This window comes from Ranitomeya variabilis, chromosome 4 (genome assembly GCF_051348905.1).
Source record: "Ranitomeya variabilis isolate aRanVar5 chromosome 4, aRanVar5.hap1, whole genome shotgun sequence".
NCBI classification, from domain to species: domain Eukaryota; kingdom Metazoa; phylum Chordata; class Amphibia; order Anura; family Dendrobatidae; genus Ranitomeya; species Ranitomeya variabilis.
Window position 1 is genome coordinate 760,972,038 of NC_135235.1, and position 21,462 is coordinate 760,993,499.

At 45.7% G+C, this 21,462-nt stretch overlaps 1 protein-coding gene across 1 annotated transcript in view; it reads left to right on the top strand.

Moving 5' to 3' along the window:
- LOC143768280 (uncharacterized) overlaps positions 1 to 21,462 on the top strand; it is a 76,890-nt gene that overhangs the window by 35,213 nt on the left and 20,215 nt on the right. Inside the window, exons 3-7 of the mRNA XM_077256974.1 lie at positions 18,031 to 18,219; positions 18,349 to 18,528; positions 18,611 to 18,734; positions 18,818 to 18,915; positions 19,114 to 19,204. Coding sequence (XP_077113089.1) covers positions 18,031 to 18,219; positions 18,349 to 18,528; positions 18,611 to 18,734; positions 18,818 to 18,915; positions 19,114 to 19,204 — 682 coding nt within the window. The remainder of the gene's footprint in view (positions 1 to 18,030; positions 18,220 to 18,348; positions 18,529 to 18,610; positions 18,735 to 18,817; positions 18,916 to 19,113; positions 19,205 to 21,462) is intronic.

Consider the following 21,462-nt stretch of genomic DNA (forward strand, 5'->3'; position numbering starts at 1 on the left):
TAAAGTAGGGACCGCAGGCAGGCTATCAAAGGCCTAAAATAACAAACAATAGGCTCATGGCAGTTTTACAGCGGTTACATGGATACACGGGCAGGCAGCTTGGTGGTGAGTGGAGGAGTATTTAAAGTAGGGACCGCAGACAGGCTATCAAAGGCCTAAAATAACAAACAATAGGCTCATGGCAGTTTTACAGCGGTTACATGGATACACAGGCAGGCAGCTTGGTGGTGAGTGGAGGAGTATTTTAAGTAGGGACCGCAGACAGGCTATCAAAGGCCTAAAATAACAAAGAATAGGCTCATGGCAGTTTTACAGCGGTTACATGGATACACGGGCAGGCAGCTTGGTGGTGAGTGGAGGAGTATTTAAAGTAGGGACCGCAGACAGGCTATCAAAGGCCTAAAATAACAAACAATAGGCTCATGGCAGTTTTACAGCGGTTACATGGATACACGGGCAGGCAGCTTGGTGGTGAGTGGAGGAGTATTTAAAGTAGGGACCGCAGACAGGCTATCAAAGGCCTAAAATAACAAACAATAGGCTCATGGCAGTTTTACAGCGGTTACATGGATACACGGGCAGGCAGCTTGGTGGTGAGTGGAGGAGTATTTAAAGTAGGGACCGCAGACAGGCTATCAAAGGCCTAAAATAACAAACAATAGGCTCATGGCAGTTTTACAGCGGTTACATGGATACACGGGCAGGCAGCTTGGTGGTGAGTGGAGGAGTATTTAAAGTAGGGACCGCAGACAGGCTATCAAAGGCCTAAAATAACAAACAATAGGCTCATGGCAGTTTTACAGCGGTTACATGGATACACGGGCAGGCAGCTTGGTGGTGAGTGGAGGAGTATTTAAAGTAGGGACCGCAGACAGGCTATCAAAGGCCTAAAATAACAAACAATAGGCTCATGGCAGTTTTACAGCGGTTACATGGATACACAGGCAGCTTGGTGGTGAGTGGAGGAGTATTTAAAGTAGGGACCGCAGACAGGCTATCAAAGGCCTAAAATAACAAACAATAGGCTCATGGCAGTTTTACAGCGGTTACATGGATACACAGGCAGCTTGGTGGTGAGTGGAGGAGTATTTAAAGTAGGGACCGCAGGCAGGCTATCAAAGGCCTAAAATAACAAACAATAGGCTCATGGCAGTTTTACAGCGGTTACATGGATACACGGGCAGGCAGTTTGGTGGTGAGTGGAGGAGTATTTAAAGTAGGGACCGCAGACAGGCTATCAAAGGCCTAAAATAACAAACAATAGGCTCATGGCAGTTTTACAGCGGTTACATGGATACACGGGCAGGCAGCTTGGTGGTGAGTGGAGGAGTATTTAAAGTAGGGACCGCAGACAGGCTATCAAAGGCCTAAAATAACCAACAATAGGCTCATGGCAGTTTTACAGCGGTTACATGGATACACGGGCAGGCAGCTTGGTGGTGAGTGGAGGAGTATTTAAAGTAGGGACCGCAGACAGGCTATCAAAGGCCTAAAATAACAAACAATAGGCTCATGGCAGTTTTACAGCGGTTACATGGATACACGGGCAGGCAGCTTGGTGGTGAGTGGAGGAGTATTTAAAGTAGGGACCGCAGGCAGGCTATCAAAGGCCTAAAATAACAAACAATAGGCTCATGGCAGTTTTACAGCGGTTACATGGATACACGGGCAGGCAGGTTGGTGGTGAGTGGAGGAGTATTTAAAGTAGGGACCGCAGACAGGCTATCAAAGGCCTAAAATAACAAACAATAGGCTCATGGCAGTTTTACAGCGGTTACATGGATACACAGGCAGGCAGCTTGGTGGTGAGTGGAGGAGTATTTTAAGTAGGGACCGCAGACAGGCTATCAAAGGCCTAAAATAACAAACAATAGGCTCATGGCAGTTTTACAGCGGTTACATGGATACACGGGCAGGCAGCTTGGTGGTGAGTGGAGGAGTATTTAAAGTATTGACCGCAGACAGGCTATCAAAGGCCTAAAATAACAAACAATAGGCTCATGGCAGTTTTACAGCGGTTACATGGATACACAGGCAGCTTGGTGGTGAGTGGAGGAGTATTTAAAGTAGGGACCGCAGGCAGGCTATCAAAGGCCTAAAATAACAAACAATAGGCTCATGGCAGTTTTACAGCGGTTACATGGATACATGGGCAGGCAGCTTGGTGGTGAGTGGAGGAGTATTTAAAGTAGGGACCGCAGACAGGCTATCAAAGGCCTAAAATAACAAACAATAGGCTCATGGCAGTTTTACAGCGGTTACATGGATACACGGGCAGGCAGCTTGGTGGTGAGTGGAGGAGTATTTTAAGTAGGGACCGCAGACAGGCTATCAAAGGCCTAAAATAACCAACAATAGGCTCATGGCAGTTTTACAGCGGTTACATGGATACACGGGCAGGCAGCTTGGTGGTGAGCGGAGGAGTATTTAAAGTAGGGACCGCAGACAGGCTATCAAAGGCCTAAAATAACAAACAATAGGCTCATGGCAGTTTTACAGCGGTTACATGGATACACGGGCAGGCAGCTTGGTGGTGAGTGGAGGAGTATTTAAAGTAGGGACCGCAGGCAGGCTATCAAAGGCCTAAAATAACAAACAATAGGCTCATGGCAGTTTTACAGCGGTTACATGGATACACGGGCAGGCAGCTTGGTGGTGAGTGGAGGAGTATTTAAAGTAGGGACCGCAGACAGGCTATCAAAGGCCTAAAATAACAAACAATAGGCTCATGGCAGTTTTACAGCGGTTACATGGATACACAGGCAGGCAGCTTGGTTGTTGTGAATTTGGATTCTGGGCTCCCCCGGTGGCTACTGGTGGAATTGAACTTGTGACATCATCTTCCCTGTTCACCTGTTCTGATTAGATCTGGGTGTCGCTATATAACCTGGCTTCTCTGTTAGATGCTTGCCGGTCATCAATGTTATCAGAAGCCTCTCTGTGCTTGTTCCTGCTCCCAGACATCTACTAGATAAGTTGGACATTCGTCCATGTTTTGTTTTTGTATTTTGGTTCCAGTTCACAGCTGCAGTTTCGTTACTGTGTCTGGAAAGCTCTTGTTGATCAGGAATTGCCACTCTGGTATTATGAGTTAATGCCAGAGTCCTAAAGTAATTTCTGGATGTGTTTTGTTAGGGTTTTCTACTGACCATGAAAGTATGCTTTCTGTCTTCTGCTATCTAGAAAGCGGACCTCAAATTTGCTAAAACTATTTTCCTGCTGCGTTTGTTGTTTCATCTCATATCACCGCCAATATATGTGGGGGGCTTCTGTCTCCTTTTGGGCATTTCTCTAGAGGTGAGTCAGGTCTTATATTTCCCTCTGCTAGCATTATTTAGTTCTCCGGCCGGCGCTGGGCATATAGGGATAAAAAGTAGGACATGCTACCTGGCTACTTCTAGATGATGCGGTAGGTTTAGTTCATGGTCAGTACAGTTACATCTTCCAAGAGCTTGTTCCTATAGAGGCTTATGCTAGTTCTCTGGCCATGGAGATCATGACAGTTTGACCGGCCCACTAAAGGGTTAAAATCCTTGGCTGAGAAAGGAGAGAAATAAGAAGTCTGCTGAGAGTTTTTTTTTTTTTTTTTTTCCTCTGTGCTCTTAATTGGATCACTTGCCAGTCTGTCTATGCTGCAGTCTTTCTTTTTTTTCTCTCTCCTTATAATCTTTGAATGGCTTTGTGTTCACCTGTTAATAATGGATCTTCAGAGTGTAACTGCAGGTTTGAATAATCTCACCACGAAAGTACAAAATTTGCAAGATTTTATTATTCATGCTCCGGTATCTGAGCCGAGAATTCCTTTGCCGGAATTCTTCTCAGGGAATAGATCTAGCTTTCAGAATTTTAGAAATAATTGTAAGCTATTTTTGTCCCTGAAATCTCGTTCTGCTGGAGACTCTGCACAGCAGGTTGGGATTGTGATTTCCTTGCTCCGCGGCGACCCTCAAGACTGGGCTTTTGCATTGGCACCAGGGGATCCTGCGTTGCGCAATGTGGATGCGTTTTTTTTGGCCTTGGGCTTGCTGTATGAGGAACCTCATTTGGAACTTCAGGCAGAAAAAACTTTGATGTCCCTATCGCAGGGGCAAGATGAAGCTGAAATTTACTGCCAAAGATTCCGTAAATGGTCTGTGCTTACTCAGTGGAATGAGTGTGCCTTGGCGGCTACTTTCAGAGAGGGTCTCTCTGATGCCATTAAGGATGTTATGGTGGGGTTCCCTGTGCCTGCGGGTCTGAATGAGTCCATGACAATGGCCATTCAGATCGATAGGCGTCTGCGGGAGCGCAAACCTGTGCACCATCTGGCGGTGTCCACTGAGAAGACGCCAGAAAGCATGCAGTGTGATAGAATTCTGTCCAGAAGCGAGCGGCAGAATTTTAGACGGAAAAATGGGTTGTGTTTCTATTGTGGGGATTCTACTCATGTTATATCAGCGTGCTCTAAGCGTACTAAAAAGCTTGATAAATCCGTTTCCATTGGCACTTTACAGTCTAAATTTATTTTGTCTGTGACCCTGATTTGCTCTTTGTCATCTATTACTACTGACGCCTATATCGACTCTGGCGCCGCTTTGAGTCTTATGGATTGGTCCTTTGCCAATCGTTGTGGGTATGATTTAGAGCCTTTGGAAACTCTTATTCCTCTGAAGGGGATTGACTCCACCCCATTGGCTAATAATAAACCACAATACTGGACACAAGTGACTATGTGTATTAATCCGGATCACCAGGAGACTATTCGTTTTCTAGTGCTGTATAATCTACATGAGGATTTGGTGCTGGGATTGCCATGGCTGCAGTCTCACAACCCAGTCCTTGACTGGAGAGCTATGTCTGTGTTGAGCTGGGGATGTAAGGGGACTCATGGGGACGTACCTTTGGTGTCCATTTCATCATCTATTCCCTCTGAAATCCCTGAGTTCCTGTCTGATTATCGTGACGTCTTTGAAGAACCCAAGCTGGGTTCACTACCTCCGCACCGTGAGTGCGATTGTGCTATAGATTTAATTCCGGGTAGTAAATACCCAAAGGGTCGTTTATTTAATCTGTCTGTGCCTGAACATACTGCTATGCGAGAATATATAAAGGAGTCCTTGGAAAAGGGACATATTCGTCCATCGTCATCTCCCTTAGGAGCCGGTTTTTTCTTTGTGTCAAGAAAAGACGGCTCTTTGAGACCATGTATTGATTATCGGCTTTTGAATAAAATCACGGTTAAATATCAATACCCATTGCCGTTGCTGACTGATTTGTTTGCTCGCATAAAGGGGGCCAAGTGGTTCTCTAAGATTGATCTCCGTGGGGCGTATAATTTGGTGCGGATCAGGCAGGGGGATGAGTGGAAAACCGCATTTAATACGCCCGAGGGCCACTTTGAGTATTTGGTGATGCCTTTTGGTCTTTCTAATGCCCCTTCAGTCTTCCAGTCCTTTATGCATGATATTTTCCGCGATTTTTTGGATAAATTTATGATAGTGTATCTGGATGATATTCTGATTTTTTCGGATGACTGGGACTCTCATGTCCGGCAAGTTAAGAGGGTTTTTCAGGTTTTGCGGTCTAATTCTCTGTGTGTCAAGGGTTCTAAGTGCGTTTTTGGGGTTCAGAGAATTTCCTTTTTGGGATATATTTTTTCTCCCTCTTCCATTGAGATGGATCCTGTCAAGGTTCAGGCTATTTGTGATTGGACGCAGCCCTCTTCTCTTAGAAGTCTTCAGAAATTTTTGGGCTTTGCCAACTTTTATCGTCGATTTATTTCTGGTTTTTCGGATGTCGTTAAGCCATTGACTGATTTGACTAGACAGGGTGCTGATGTTGCTAATTGGTCCCCTGATGCTGTGGAGGCCTTTCAGGAGCTTAAGCGCCGTTTTTCTTCTGCCCCTGTGTTGCGTCAGCCTGATGTGACTCTTCCTTTTCAGGTTGAGGTCGACGCTTCTGAGATCGGAGCTGGGGCAGTGTTGTCGCAGAGAAGTTCTGACTGCGCCGTGATGAGGCCTTGTGCCTTCTTTTCCCGTAAATTTTCGCCCGCTGAGCGGAATTATGATGTTGGGAATCGGGAGCTTTTGGCCATGAAGTGGGCGTTTGAGGAGTGGCGCCATTGGCTCGAGGGGGCCAGACATCAGGTGGTGGTATTGACTGACCACAAAAATTTGATTTATCTTGAGACCGCCAGGCGCCTGAATCCTAGACAGGCGCGCTGGTCATTGTTTTTTTCTCGGTTTGATTTTGTGGTATCGTGCCTACCGGGTTCTAAGAATGTTAAGGCGGATGCCCTTTCTAGGAGTTTTGAGCCTGATTCACCTGGCAACTCTGACCCCACAGGTATTCTTAAGGAGGGAGTTATCTTGTCAGCTGTTTCTCCAGACCTGCGGCGGGCCTTGCAGGAGTTTCAGGCGGATAGACCGGATCGTTGTCCGCCTGATAGGCTGTTTGTTCCTGATGATTGGACCAGTAAAGTCATCTCTGAGGTGCATTCTTCTGCGTTGGCAGGTCATCCTGGAATTTTTGGTACCAGGGATTTGGTGGCAAGATCCTTCTGGTGGCCTTCCCTGTCACGAGATGTGCGAGGCTTTGTGCAGTCTTGTGACGTTTGTGCTCGGGCCAAGCCTTGTTGTTCTCGGGCTAGTGGATTATTGTTGCCCTTGCCTATTCCTAAGAGGCCTTGGACACACATCTCGATGGATTTTATTTCAGATCTGCCTGTTTCTCAGAAGATGTCTGTCATCTGGGTGGTGTGTGACCGTTTTTCTAAGATGGTTCATTTGGTTCCCCTGCCCAAATTGCCTTCTTCTTCCGAGTTGGTGCCCCTGTTTTTTCAAAATGTTGTTCGTTTGCATGGTATTCCTGAGAATATCGTTTCTGACAGAGGAACCCAATTTGTGTCTAGATTTTGGCGGGCATTTTGTGCTAGGATGGGCATAGATTTGTCTTTTTCGTCTGCTTTTCACCCTCAGACTAATGGCCAGACCGAGCGGACTAATCAGACCCTGGAGACATATCTGAGGTGTTTTGTGTCTGCTGACCAGGATGATTGGGTTGCTTTTTTGCCATTGGCGGAGTTCGCCCTCAATAATCGGGCCAGCTCTGCCACCTTGGTTTCCCCGTTTTTCTGTAATTCGGGGTTCCATCCTCGATTTTCCTCCGGTCAGATGGAATCCTCGGATTGTCCTGGAGTGGATGCGGTGGTGGAGAGATTGCATCATATCTGGGGGCAGGTGATGGACAATTTAAAGTTGTCCCAGGAGAAGACTCAGCTTTTTGCCAACCGTCACCGTCGTGTTGGTCCTCGGCTTTGTGTTGGAGATTTGGTGTGGTTGTCTTCTCGTTTTGTCCCTATGAGGGTCTCATCTCCTAAGTTTAAGCCTCGGTTCATCGGTCCGTATAAAATATTGGAGATTCTTAACCCTGTTTCCTTCCGTTTGGACCTCCCTGCATCCTTTTCTATTCATAACGTTTTTCATCGGTCGTTATTGCGCAGGTATGAGGCACCGGTTGTGCCTTCCGTTGAGCCTCCTGCTCCGGTGTTGGTTGAGGGTGAGTTGGAGTACGTTGTGGAAAAAATCCTAGACTCCCGTGTTTCCAGACGGAGACTCCAGTATCTGGTCAAGTGGAAGGGATACGGCCAGGAGGATAATTCTTGGGTCACTGCATCTGATGTTCATGCCTCTGATCTGGTTCGTGCCTTTCATAGGGCCCATCCTGATCGCCCTGGTGGTTCTGGTGAGGGTTCGGTGCCCCCTCCTTGAGGGGGGGGTACTGTTGTGAATTTGGATTCTGGGCTCCCCCGGTGGCTACTGGTGGAATTGAACTTGTGACATCATCTTCCCTGTTCACCTGTTCTGATTAGATCTGGGTGTCGCTATATAACCTGGCTTCTCTGTTAGATGCTTGCCGGTCATCAATGTTATCAGAAGCCTCTCTGTGCTTGTTCCTGCTCCCAGACATCTACTAGATAAGTTGGACATTCGTCCATGTTTTGTTTTTGTATTTTGGTTCCAGTTCACAGCTGCAGTTTCGTTACTGTGTCTGGAAAGCTCTTGTTGATCAGGAATTGCCACTCTGGTATTATGAGTTAATGCCAGAGTCCTAAAGTAATTTCTGGATGTGTTTTGTTAGGGTTTTCTACTGACCATGAAAGTATGCTTTCTGTCTTCTGCTATCTAGAAAGCGGACCTCAAATTTGCTAAAACTATTTTCCTGCTGCGTTTGTTGTTTCATCTCATATCACCGCCAATATATGTGGGGGGCTTCTGTCTCCTTTTGGGCATTTCTCTAGAGGTGAGTCAGGTCTTATATTTCCCTCTGCTAGCATTATTTAGTTCTCCGGCCGGCGCTGGGCATATAGGGATAAAAAGTAGGACATGCTACCTGGCTACTTCTAGATGATGCGGTAGGTTTAGTTCATGGTCAGTACAGTTACATCTTCCAAGAGCTTGTTCCTATAGAGGCTTATGCTAGTTCTCTGGCCATGGAGATCATGACACTTGGTGGTGAGTGGAGGAGTATTTTAAGTAGGGACCGCAGACAGGCTATCAAAGGCCTAAAATAACAAACAATAGGCTCATGGCAGTTTTACAGCGGTTACATGGATACACGGGCAGGCAGCTTGGTGGTGAGTGGAGGAGTATTTAAAGTAGGGACCGCAGACAGGCTATCAAAGGCCTAAAATAACAAATAATAGGCTCATGGCAGTTTTACAGCGGTTACATGGATACACGGGCAGGCAGCTTGGTGGTGAGTGGAGGAGTATTTAAAGTAGGGACCGCAGACAGGCTATCAAAGGCCTAAAATAACAAACAATAGGCTCATGGCAGTTTTACAGCGGTTACATGGATACACGGGCAGGCAGCTTGGTGGTGAGTGGAGGAGTATTTAAAGTAGGGACCGCAGACAGGCTATCAAAGGCCTAAAATAACAAACAATAGGCTCATGGCAGTTTTACAGCGGTTACATGGATACACAGGCAGCTTGGTGGTGAGTGGAGGAGTAGTGCAAGGAGTGTCTGTCCCAGTACTCCCAAAATATAAATAGATGTTAATGTCTCGCAAAACAACCAAAACAAAAAAAAAGGTGGCATACTTAGGTACAGGGGTGGGCTCATCTACTGAGTTTCTGACATAGTAATTTGGCAGTAACTATTTAATGGTGCCAATATAGGACACAGACACAGACTACTTTAAGTTGCATCATAGATGTCTACAAATTTGTATTGTCAGTGCCAGACATTGAATGATGTCAGCGAATAGACTAAAGATTGGTGGAGCTGTGCGACATAATTTTGCACGTGGTAGAGCACATTTTGAGCTGGGGTAGGGGGGAACTCTCTTGAGGCCGGCGGGACCGCCCCAGGGCCCCTCATGTTACAACGGTGTGTCTGACGTTGGGTGCGCACCACCACCGCCAGAGACACTACATTGTACTATGAGGGACCCAGTAGCAATGCCATCAACCAAAAGCGAGCACACCCACCTCTTCAGACAAACAGCAGTCTCACGGGTGCTTGCGCCAAGTCGCGATACCACGGCCCCGTGTGGGGAGTTTGGCCATTTAGGGAGGTGTAAACATGTCGTATGCTGTACAATCAGCTGCAGCAAATTAGACATTAGAAAAGTAATTCACAGGCAAGAGCTTTTCATAGGAAAGCTAGGTGTCGGCCGGGCAAGGTGGGGCAAAAGATTTCGAAATCCAGTTGTGGTTCATTTTAATGAATGTTAGATCGTCAACATTTTGGGTAGCCAGACGAGTCCTTTTTTCGGTTAATATTGAACCTGCAGCACTGAATACTCTTTCTGATAGGACACTTGCTGCCGGGCAAGCAAGCTCCTGCAATGCATATTCTGCCAATTCTGGCCAGGTGTCTAATTTGGAGGCCCAGTAATCAAATGGGAATGACGGTTGAGGGAGAACATCGATAAGGGATGAAAAATAGTTAGTAACCATACTGGACAAATGTTGTCTCCTGTCACTTTCAATTGATGCAGCAGTACCTGTCCTGTCTGCGGTCATAGCAAAATCACTCCACAACCTGGTCAGAAAACCCCTCTGTCCAACGCCACTTCTGATGTGTGCACCCCTAACACTCCTAGTCTGCTGCCCCCTGGAGCTCGTGTGAGAACGATCACGTGCGCTGTGTGCTGGGAATGCCTGAAGCAAACGGTCAACAAGAGTTGATTGTTTGGTTGCTAATATTAGTTCCAAGTTCTCATGTGGCATAATATTTTGCAATTTGCCTTTATAGCGTGGATCAAGGAGGCAGGCCAACCAGTAATCGTCATCGTTCATCATTTTCGTAATGCGTGTGTCCCTTTTTAGGATACGTAAGGCATAATCCGCCATGTGGGCCAAAGTTCCAGTTGTCAAATCTCCGGTTGTGATTGGTTGAGGGGCAGTTGCAGGCAAATCTACGTCACTTGTGTCCCTCAAAAAACCAGAACCCGGCCGTGACACGCAACCAATTTCCTGTGCCCCCGGGAAAGGTTCGGCATTAAAAATATACTCATCCCCATCATCCTCCTCGTCCTCCACCTCCTCTTCGCCCGCTACCTCGTCCTGTACACTGCCCTGACCAGACAATGGCTGACTGTCATCAAGGCTTTCCTCTTCCTCTGGTGCAGACGCCTGCTCCTTTATGTGCGTCAAACTTTGCATCAGCAGACGCATTAGGGGGATGCTCATGCTTATTACGGCGTTGTCTGCACTAACCAGCCGTGTGCATTCCTCAAAACACTGAAGGACTTGACACATGTCTTGTATCTTAGACCACTGCACACCTGACAACTCCATGTCTGCCATCCTACTGCCTGCCCGTGTATCCTCCCACAAATAAATAACAGCACGCCTCTGTTCGCACAGTCTCTGAAGCATGTGCAGTGTTGAGTTCCACCTTGTTGCAACGTCTATGATTAGGCGATGCTGGGGAAGGTTCAAAGACCGCTGATAGGTCTGCATACGGCTGGCGTGTACAGGCGAACGTCGGATATGTGAGCAAAGTGCACGCACTTTGAGGAGCAGGTCGGAGAACCCAGGATAAGTTTTCAATAAGCACTGCACCACCAGGTTTAAGGTGTGAGCCAGGCAAGGAATGTGTTTCAGTTGGGAAAGGGAGATGGCAGCCATGAAATTCCTTCCGTTATCACTCACTACCTTGCCTGCCTCAAGATCTACTGTGCCCAGCCACGACTGCGTTTCTTGTTGCAAGAACTCGGACAGAACTTCCGCGGTGTGTCTGTTGTCGCCCAAACACTTCATAGCCAATACAGCCTGCTGACGCTTGGCAGTAGCTGGCCCATAATGGGACAACTGGTGTGCAACAGTGTCATCTGCCGATGGAGTGGTTGGCAGACTGCGTTCTGTGGAAGAGCTGTAGCTTCTGCAGGAGGACGAGGAGGAGGAGGGGGTGCGAACGCCTACAGCCAACTGTTTCCTAGACCGTGGGCTAGGCACAACTGTCCCTAAATTGATGTCGCCTGTGGACCCTGCATCCACCACATTCACCCAGTGTGCCGTGATGGACACATAACGTCCCTGGCCATGCCTACTGGTCCATGCATCTGTAGTCAGGTGCACCTTTGTACTCACAGATTGCCTGAGTGCATGGACGATGCGCTGTTTAACATGCTGGTGCAGGGCTGGGATGGCTTTTCTGGAAAAAAAGTGTCGACTGGGTAGCTCGTATCGTGGTTCAGCGTACTCCATCAGGGCTTTGAAAGCTTCGCTTTCAACTAACCGGTAGGGCATCATCTCTAACGAGATTAGTCTAGCTATGTGGGCGTTAAAACCCTGTGTACGCGGATGCGAGGATAAGTACTTCCTTTTTCTAACCAGAGTCTCATGTAGGGTGAGCTGGACTGGAGAGCTGGAGATCGTGGAACTTTCGGGTGTGCCGGTGTACATGGCAGACTGAGAGACGGTTGGAGATGGTATTGTTTCCGCCGGTGCCCTAGATGCAATATTTCCTCCTACAAAACTGGTGATTCCCTGACCCTGACTGCTTTTGGCTGGCAAAGAAACCTGCACAGATACTGCCGGTGGTGCGGAAAATGGTGGCCTTACAGTGACGGAAGGGATGTTGCGTTGCTGACTAGCTTCATTGGCCGAGGGTGCTACAACCTTAAGGGACGTTTGGTAGTTAGTCCAGGCTTGAAAATGCATGGTGGTTAAGTGTCTATGCATGCAACTAGTATTTAGACTTTTCAGATTCTGACCTCTGCTTAAGCTAGTTGAACATTTTTGACAGATGACTTTGCGCTGATCAGTTGGATGTTGTTTAAAAAAATGCCAGACTGCACTCTTCCTAGACTCGGATCCCTTTTCAGGGATTGCAGACTGAGCTTTAACCGGATGGCCACGCTGTCCTCCAACAGGTTTTGGCTTTGACACGCGTTTTGGGCCAGATACGGGCCCGGCAGATGGAACCTGTTGCGATGTTGATGCCTGCTGCGGCCCCTCCTCCACCTCCGCTTCTGAACTACTGCCGCCTGCACCCTGTTCCCCCAATGGCTGCCAATCGGGGTCAATAACTGGGTCATCTATTACCTCCTCTTCGAGCTCGTGTGCAACTTCGTCTGTGTCACTGTGTCGGTCGGTGGTATAGCGTTCGTGGCGGGGCAACATAGTCTCATCAGGGTCTGATTGTGGATCTGTACCCTGAGAGGGCAATGTGGTGGTCTGAGTCAAAGGAGCAGCATAGTACTCTGGCTGTGGCTGTGCATCAGTGCACTCCATGTCAGAATCTACTTGTAATGGGCATGGCCTGTTAAATGTTTCACTTTCTAAGCCAGGGACGGTATGTGTAAAGAGCTCCATGGAGTGACCCGTTGTGTCGCCTGCTGCATCCTTCTCTCTTGTTGTAGTTTTTGCTGAGGAGGACAAGGAAGCGACTTGTCCCTGACCGTGAACATCCACAAGCGACGCGCTGCTTTTACATTTACCAGTTTCTGAAGAGGAGGCAAAAGAGCTAGAGGCTGAGTCTGCAATGTAAGCCAAAACTTGCTGTTGCTGCTCCGCCTTTAAAAGCGGTTTTCCTACTCCCAGAAAAGAGAGCGTTCGAGGCCTTGTGTAGCCTGACGACGAAACTGGCTCCACAGCTCCAGACTTAGGTGGAATATTTTTATCCCCACGACCACCTGATGCTCCACTACCACTACCATCATTACCAGCTGACAATGAACGCCCACGACGACCTCTTGCACCAGACTTCCTCATTGTTTTAAAATCTTAACCAAAGTAACTTTATTTGTTGCTGTCAAACAACTTACACGGTGAGCTATAACTTCAGTATGATTTCAATATCCCTTAACAGGTTGGTGAGACCACAAGGAAAATCAGGCACAATGTTACACACTCTGTTTTCTGTGGCACAAAATCACAGAGATGACACACACGCAGGACTGTCACTCAAGCACTAATGTCAATATTAATCTCCCACCTAATTTATTTTTTATTTTTTCTCAGGGAGACTTTAGAAACCAAATAATATTAAAAAAAAAACAAAAAAAAAAAGGCTTTCTATGGCCCACAATTAGAGAGAGAGAGGTGGCACACCCAGGAGTCAAGACTGGCGCACAAGCTGAAAGGGCAATATTACTCTCCCACTGTTTTTTTATGTTTTTTTTTTTTTTCAGGGAGACTTTAGAAACCAAATAATATTAAAAAAACCAAAAAAATAAATAGCCTTTCTATGGCCCACTGAATGAGAGGGAGAGGGGTGGCACACCCAGGAGTCAAGACTGGCACACAAGCTGAAAGGGCAATATTACTCTCCCACTGTTTTTTTATGTTTTTTTTTTTTTTCAGGGAGACTTTAGAAACCCAATAATATTTAAAAAAAAAAATAAATAGGCTTTCTATGGCCCACTGAATGAGAGGGAGAGAGGTGGCACACCCAGGAGTCAAGACTGGCACACAAGCTGAAAGGGCAATATTACTCTCCCACTGTTTTTTTATTTATTTATTTTTTTTTCAGGGAGACTTTAGAAACCAAATAATATTAAAAAACCAAAAAAATAAATAGCCTTTCTATGGCCCACTGAATGAGAGAGAGAGGTGGCACACCCAGGAGTCAAGACTGGCACACAAGCTGAAAGGGCAATATTACTCTCCCACTGTTTTTTTATGTATTTTTTGTTTTTTAAGGGAGACTTTAGAAACCCAATAATATTTAAAAAAAAAAAAAAATAGGCTTTCTATGGCCCACTGAATGAGAGGGAGAGAGGTGGCACACCCAGGAGTCAAGACTGGCACACAAGCTGAAAGGGCAATATTACTCTCCCACTGTTTTTTTATGTATTTTTTGTTTTTTAAGGGAGACTTTAGAAACCCAATAATATTTAAAAAAAAAAAAAATAGGCTTTCTATGGCCCACTGAATGAGAGGGAGAGAGGTGGCACACCCAGGAGTCAAGACTGGCACACAAGCTGAAAGGGCAATATTACTCTCCCACTGTTTTTTTATGTATTTTTTGTTTTTTAAGGGAGACTTTAGAAACCCAATAATATTTAAAAAAAAAAATAAATAGGCTTTCTATGGCCCACTGAATGAGAGGGAGAGAGGTGGCACACCCAGGAGTCAAGACTGGCACACAAGCTGAAAGGGCAATATTACACTCCCACTGTTTTTTTATGTTTTTTTTTTTTTCAGGGAGACTTTAGAAACCAAATAATATTAAAAAAACCAAAAAAATAAATAGCCTTTCTCTGGCCCACTGAATGAGAGAGAGAGGTGGCACACCCAGGAGTCAAGACTGGCACACAAGCTGAAAGGGCAATATTACTCTCCCACTGTTTTTTTTATGTATTTTTTGTTTTTTAAGGGAGACTTTAGAAACCCAATAATATTTTAAAAAAAAAATAAATAGGCTTTCTATGGCCCACTGAATGAGAGGGAGAGAGGTGGCACACCCAGGAGTCAAGACTGGCACACAAGCTGAAAGGGCAATATTACTCTCCCACTGTTTTTTTATGTTTTTTTTTTTTTTTCAGGGAGACTTTAGAAACCAAATAATATTAAAAAAACCAAAAAAATAAATAGCCTTTCTATGGCCCACTGAATGAGAGAGAGAGGTGGCACACCCAGGAGTCAAGACTGGCACACAAGCTGAAAGGGCAATATTACTCTCCCACTGTTTTTTTATGTATTTTTTGTTTTTTAAGGGAGACTTTAGAAACCCAATAATATTAAAAAAAAAAAAAAAAGGCTTTCTATGGCCCACAATTAGAGAGAGAGGTGGCACACCCAGGAGTCAAGACTGGCACACAAGCTGAAAGGGCAATATTACTCTCCCACTGTTTTTTTATTTTTTTATTTTTTTTTCAGGGAGACTTTAGAAACCAAATAATAAGAAAAAAAATAAATAAATAAATAGGCTTTCTATGGCCCACTGAATAAGAGATAGCACACACAGCAGTGGCACACAAGCCCTGACTGAGGCCAATATTTTTCTCCCACTGATTGATGTAGTGTTTTTGTGTTGAGGTAGAATTTAGAACACAAATCACGGAAAAAATAAATAGGCTTTCTATGGCCCACTCAGTGAGAGATGGCACACACAGGGATGGCACTGTAGCAGAAATGCCAATCTTAATCTCCCACAAGAAAAAAAAAAAAAAGAAACAGGGACTGTCCTACAATTACTATCTCCCTGCAGTAATGTAAGCCAGGTATGGCAGGCAGCAATAGGAGTGGACTGATGCACAAATTAAATAAAAAGTGTGGACAAACAAAAAAGATAGCTGTGCAGAAAGGAAGGAACAAGAGGATATGTGCTTTGAAAAAAGCAGTTGGTTTCCACAGTGGCGTACACACAGCAATACAGCTATCACGGAGCCTTCTAGGGCAGCCCAATGAGCTACAGCGCTGAGGAAAAAAAAAAAAAATAGCTTCCACAGTCCCTGCACACCGAAGGTGGTGTTGGACAGTGGAAATCGCTACAGCACAAGCGGTTTGGTGGTTAGTGGACCCTGCCTAACGCTCTCCCTGCTTCTGACGAAGCGGCAGCAACCTCTCCCTAAGCTCAGATCAGCAGCAGTAAGATGGCGGTCGGCGGGAACGCCCCTTTATAGCCCCTGTGACGCCGCAGACAGCAAGCCAATCACTGCAATGCCCTTCTCTAAGATGGTGGGGACCAGGATCTATGTCATCACGCTGCCCACACTCTGCGTTCACCTTCATTGGCTGAGAAATGGCGCTTTTCGCGTCATTGAAACGCGACTTTGGCGCGAAAGTCGCGTACCGCATGGCCGACAAGCACAGGGGTCGGATCGGGTTTCATGAGACGCCGACTTAGCCAAAAGTCGGCGACTTTTGAAAATGATCGACCCGTTTCGCTCAACCCTACTATCCAGTACTTGGGGGCGGGGGGCATTCAGCCAAACTCTGTCACCTTCTTAGATGCCATGTTTGCTTTTCACAGCAGCAAGTGGATAAACTGCCAGGGTTTTTGTTTAAAGGCCCCGTCTCACATAGCGATTTACCAACGATCACGACCAGCGATACGACCTGGCCGTGATCGTTGGTAAGTCGTTGTGTGGTCGCTGGGGAGCTGTCACACAGAGAGCTCTCTCCAGCGACCAACGATCAGGGGAACGACTTCGGCATCGTTAAAACTGTCTTCAACGATGCCGAAGTCCCCCTGCATCACCCGGGTAACCAGGGTAAACATCGGGTTACTAAGCGCAGGGCCGCGCTTAGTAACCCGATGTTTACCCTGGTTACCAAAAAAAACAAACAGTACATACTCGCCTTCTGATGTCCGTCAGGTCCCTTGCCGTCTGCTTCCCGCTCTGACTGAGTGCCGCCGTACAGTGAGAGCAGAGCGCAGCGGTGACGTCACTGCTGTGCTGTGCTCTCACTGTACGGCGGCACTCAGTCAGTGCGGGAAGCAGACGGCAAGGGACCTGACGGACACTGAAAGGTGAGTATGTACTGTTTTTTTTTTTTACATTTACGCTGGTAACCAGGGTAAACATCGGGTTACTAAGCGCGGCCCTGCGCTTAGTAACCCGATGTTTACCCTGGTAGCCAGTGAAGACATCGCTGGATCGGTGTCACACACACCGATTCAGCGATGTCAGCGGGACCTCAACGACCAAAAAAAGGTCCAGGCCATTCCGACACGACCAGCGATCTCACAGCAGGGGCCTGGTCGCTGGTACGTGTCACACATAGCGAGATCGCTACTGAGGTCGCTGTTGCGTCACAAAACTTGTGACTCAGCAGCGATCTCGCTAGCGATCTCGCTATGTGAGACGGGGCCTTAAGCCTCATCTGTGCCGTCCCTGCGTTGCACATCTATGTTCTGTGCACAAAAAGATTAATTTTTTTTAAATAAATGTTTAACATGTTAAAAATTATAAAATGTGTCTTCTGCTTTTTCCATGTTTTTTTTTCTTTTTACAAGAATTGTTGGAGCCAATTTTCTTTAGAAACTTTTCAATATCTGCTTTTTTTCTGGTGTTTTTCCTGTAATATAGGAAAGCCTAAGGCCAGAAATAAACCCCATAAATCACTGTACATGGAGACTTTGGGATCAGATCATTTCTGCCGATTTGATTGTGGAAACAAAAAATCTTTTCTAAAAGCCTCAAACTTCTGTGTGTGAATCAGAGCTGAGATCTAACGTGATAGAAGATTACAGTGCGGGGAGGACGGGAAACCTTCATATAGACGGCCGGTGGTGATGGAGTCAGGGACCGACTCTGGCCACATCTGTCTCTAGAGCCGCAGTAGAAGATGAAGATGTCGTCCTCATCATGAAGTAGTTATTTCTCATGTCGCGTGTAATGAATATCTCCTGCAGTATTGCTAATGCCGATTCCAGGGTCGGTAAATGAGACGAGAATTAGCGTTATGGAAGATGAGTCTATGAGAAACGTATTCAGCTGCCGACTCCGAGGAGGAAACTGCTTGTTGTCTGTGGCCTAAATATATAGGATTTATTAGTAGATGTAAAGAAGGAAACTAAATACTGTAAAATAATAAATCTCCTCATATGTTTCCCTTATTATCTCCAGTAATTGTGTTATTACACAGGATTCTTATGATGTTACATCGGCTCATCTTCTCATTCAGGTCTCTACAATATCTGATCCTCTCAGTGAAGATCTTCTACAAAAGAAAATTTTCCTGATTTACCCATCAAAGATGGATATGGACAGAGACAAGATGGCGGAGAGGATATTACACCTCACCCTAGAGATCCTCTTCCGGCTTACTGGAGAGGTGAGAGATTCTGATGACGTCACATTACATCATTCTTATCTATGGGAATAACAGATGGACAGAACTGGAGAGGTGAGGACTCTGGAAATGTCTGTAGTGAGGTTTATTAATGTGTCTCTCCATTACCAGGATTACACAGTGGTGAAGAAGACCTCTAGTGATCGCTATCAGGACCCTGTGTCTGAGGGATGGGGAAGACCCCTGAACCCAATCACGGGGCCTCCACCTCACCCCCTGATCCATGAGGACATCAATGACCAGGAGATCCTAGAACTCACCTACAAGATGATTGAGCTGCTGACTGGAGAGGTGACACTGCTGGGAATGCTGGGACATTATACAGTAACACTATGAAGGGATCGGGGGATGACGGTATCATTGCATGTGTCAGGTTCCTATAAGGTGTCAGGATGTCGCTGTCTATTTCTCCATGGAGGAGTGGGAGTATTTGGAAGGACACAGAGATCTGTACAAGAACATCACAATGGAGGTTCCCCAGCCCCTCACATCTCCAGGTAATAGACAGGACTAAATACACACGGCCTATAATTATCTGTATGTAAAGAATGAATTCAGTCCCTGTATGTGTTTCCTCCAGATCTATCCAGTAAGAGGACAACACCAGAGAGATGTCCCCATCCTCTACTTCCACAGGACTGTAACCAAGAAGATCCCAATGCTCCTCAGGACCATCAGGTAGATGGAGAGAAGGTGTCAGGAGATCTCCCCTATGATGTGTAGACTCCGGTGAAGGTCTTGTGCTCAGTCTTGTTTTATCCACTAGTATTATATGTTTTATACTTGTGTAATGAGAGCGGTGGAGATGGCAGGATTAGAGCTGATCATAGATGTGACTTCTCCATCTCTCGGTGACTTTTATAATATTTGTTTCAGGGTGAAGATCTGACCCATATTAATACTACAGAGACATATGTGAGGGGGGATGAGCGGTGTAAAGAGGAGATTCCCACATATGACTACCCAGGTGAGTAGTGACCACTAAATGCAGAGGTCACAGATTCTTCTCATCACCGGCTGTGGCTGCTTTATCGGTGCTGTAGTTTTGGCCGTATTACCATGATCACCATTTTGCCTCTAGACCACAACATTCTCCTCTACCCAATACTGTTCCAATGACTTTGGGCATTGAGAGCCCTTTTCTATAGAACTTACTACCAGGAGGATCCACCTACCCCCTGGTATTAATGTGAGGGTGGTCCTTTAAAGGGAGATCTATATGATTGCTTGTACCTGACCCAATATAGGCCAAGTGCGTGCTTAACCCCTTCATGACCCAGCCTATTTTGACCTTAATGACCTGGCCGTTTTTTGCAATTCTGACCAGTGTCCCTTTATGAGGTAATAACTCAGGAACGCTTCAACGGATCCTAGCGATTCTGAGATTGTTTTTTCGTGACATATTGGGCTTCATGATAGAGGTAAATTTAGGTCGATAATTTTTGAGTTTATTTGTGAAAAAAACGGAAATTTGGCGAAAATTTTGAAAATTTCGCAATTTTCACATTTTGAATTTTTATTCTGTTAAACCAGAGAGTTATGTGACACAAAATAGTTAAAAAATAACGTTTCCCACATGTCTAGTTTACATCAGCACAATTTTGGAATCAAATTTTTTTTTTGCTAGGAAGTTATAAGGGTTAAAATTTGAACAGTGATTTCTCATTTTTACAACAAAATTTACAAAACCATTTTTTTTAGGGACCACCTCACATTTGAAGTCATTTTGAGGGTTCTATATGGCTGAAAATACCCCAAAGTGACACCATTCTAAAAACTGCACCCCTAAAGGTGCTCAAAACCACAGGCAAAAAGTTTATTAACCCTTCAGGTGTTTCACAGCAGCAGAAGCAATATGGGAGTAAAACATGAACATTTAACTTTTTAGTCACAAAAATTATCTTTTAGCAACAATTTTTTTATTTTCCCAAGGGTAAAAGGAGAAACTGGACCACAAACGTTGTTGTCCAATTTGTCCTGAGTACGCTGATACCTCATATGTGGAGGTAAACCACTGTTTGGGCGCACGGCAGGGCTCGGAAGGGAAGGAGCGCCATTTGACTTTTTGAATGGAAAATTAGCTCCAATCGTTAGCGGACACCATGTCGCGTTTGGAGAGCCCCTGTGTGCCTAAAAATTGGAGCTCCCCCACAAGTGACCCCATTTTGGAAACTAGACCTCCCAAGGAACTTATCTAGATGCATAGTGAGCACTTAAAACCCCCAGGTGCTTCACAGAAGTTTACAACGCAGAGCCGTGAAAATAAAAAATAATTTTTCTTTCCTCAAAAATGTTTTTGGCCCGGAATTTTTTATTTTCCCAAGGGTAATAGGAGAAATTGGACCCCAAATGTTGTTGTCCAGTTTGTCCTGAGTACGATGATACCCCATATGTGGGGGTAAACCACTGTTTGGGCGCATGGCAGGGCTTGGAAGGGAAGGCACGCCATTTGGCTTTTTGAATGGAAAATTAGCTCCAATCATTAGCGGACACCATGTCGCGTTTGGAGAGCTCCTGTGTGCCTAAACATTGGAGCTCCCACACAAGTGACCCCATTTTGGAAACTAGACCTCCCAAGGAACTAATCTAGATGTGTGGTGAGCACTTTTAACCCCCAAGTGCTTCACAGAAGTTTATAACGCAGAGCCATGAAAATAAAAAATAATTTTTCTTTTCTCAAAAATGATTTTTTAGCCCACAATTTTTTATTTTCCCAAGGGTAACAGGAGAAATTGGACCACAAAAGTTGTTGTTCAGTTTCTTCTGAGTACGCTGATACCCCATATGTGGGGGTTAACCACTGTTTTGGCACACGTCGGGGTTCGGAAGGGAAGTAGTGATGTTTTGAAATGCAGACTTTGATGAATGCTCTGCGGGCGTCACGTTGCGTTTGCAGAGCCCCTGATGTGCCTAAACAGTAGGAACTCCCCACAAGTGACCCCACTTTGGAAACTAGACCCCCAAGGGAACTTATATACATGTGTGGTGAGCACTTTAAACCCCAAAGTGCTTCACAGAAGTTTATAACGCAGAGCCGTGAAAATAATAAATGTGTTTTCTTTCCTCAAAAATATTTTTTTACCCAGAATTTTTTAATTTTCCCAAGGGTAACAGGAGAAATTTGACCCCAAAAGTTGTTGTCCAGTTTCTTCTGAGTACGCTGATACCCCATATATGGGGGTAAACCACTGTTTGGGCACATGCCGGGGCTCGGAAGGGAAGTAG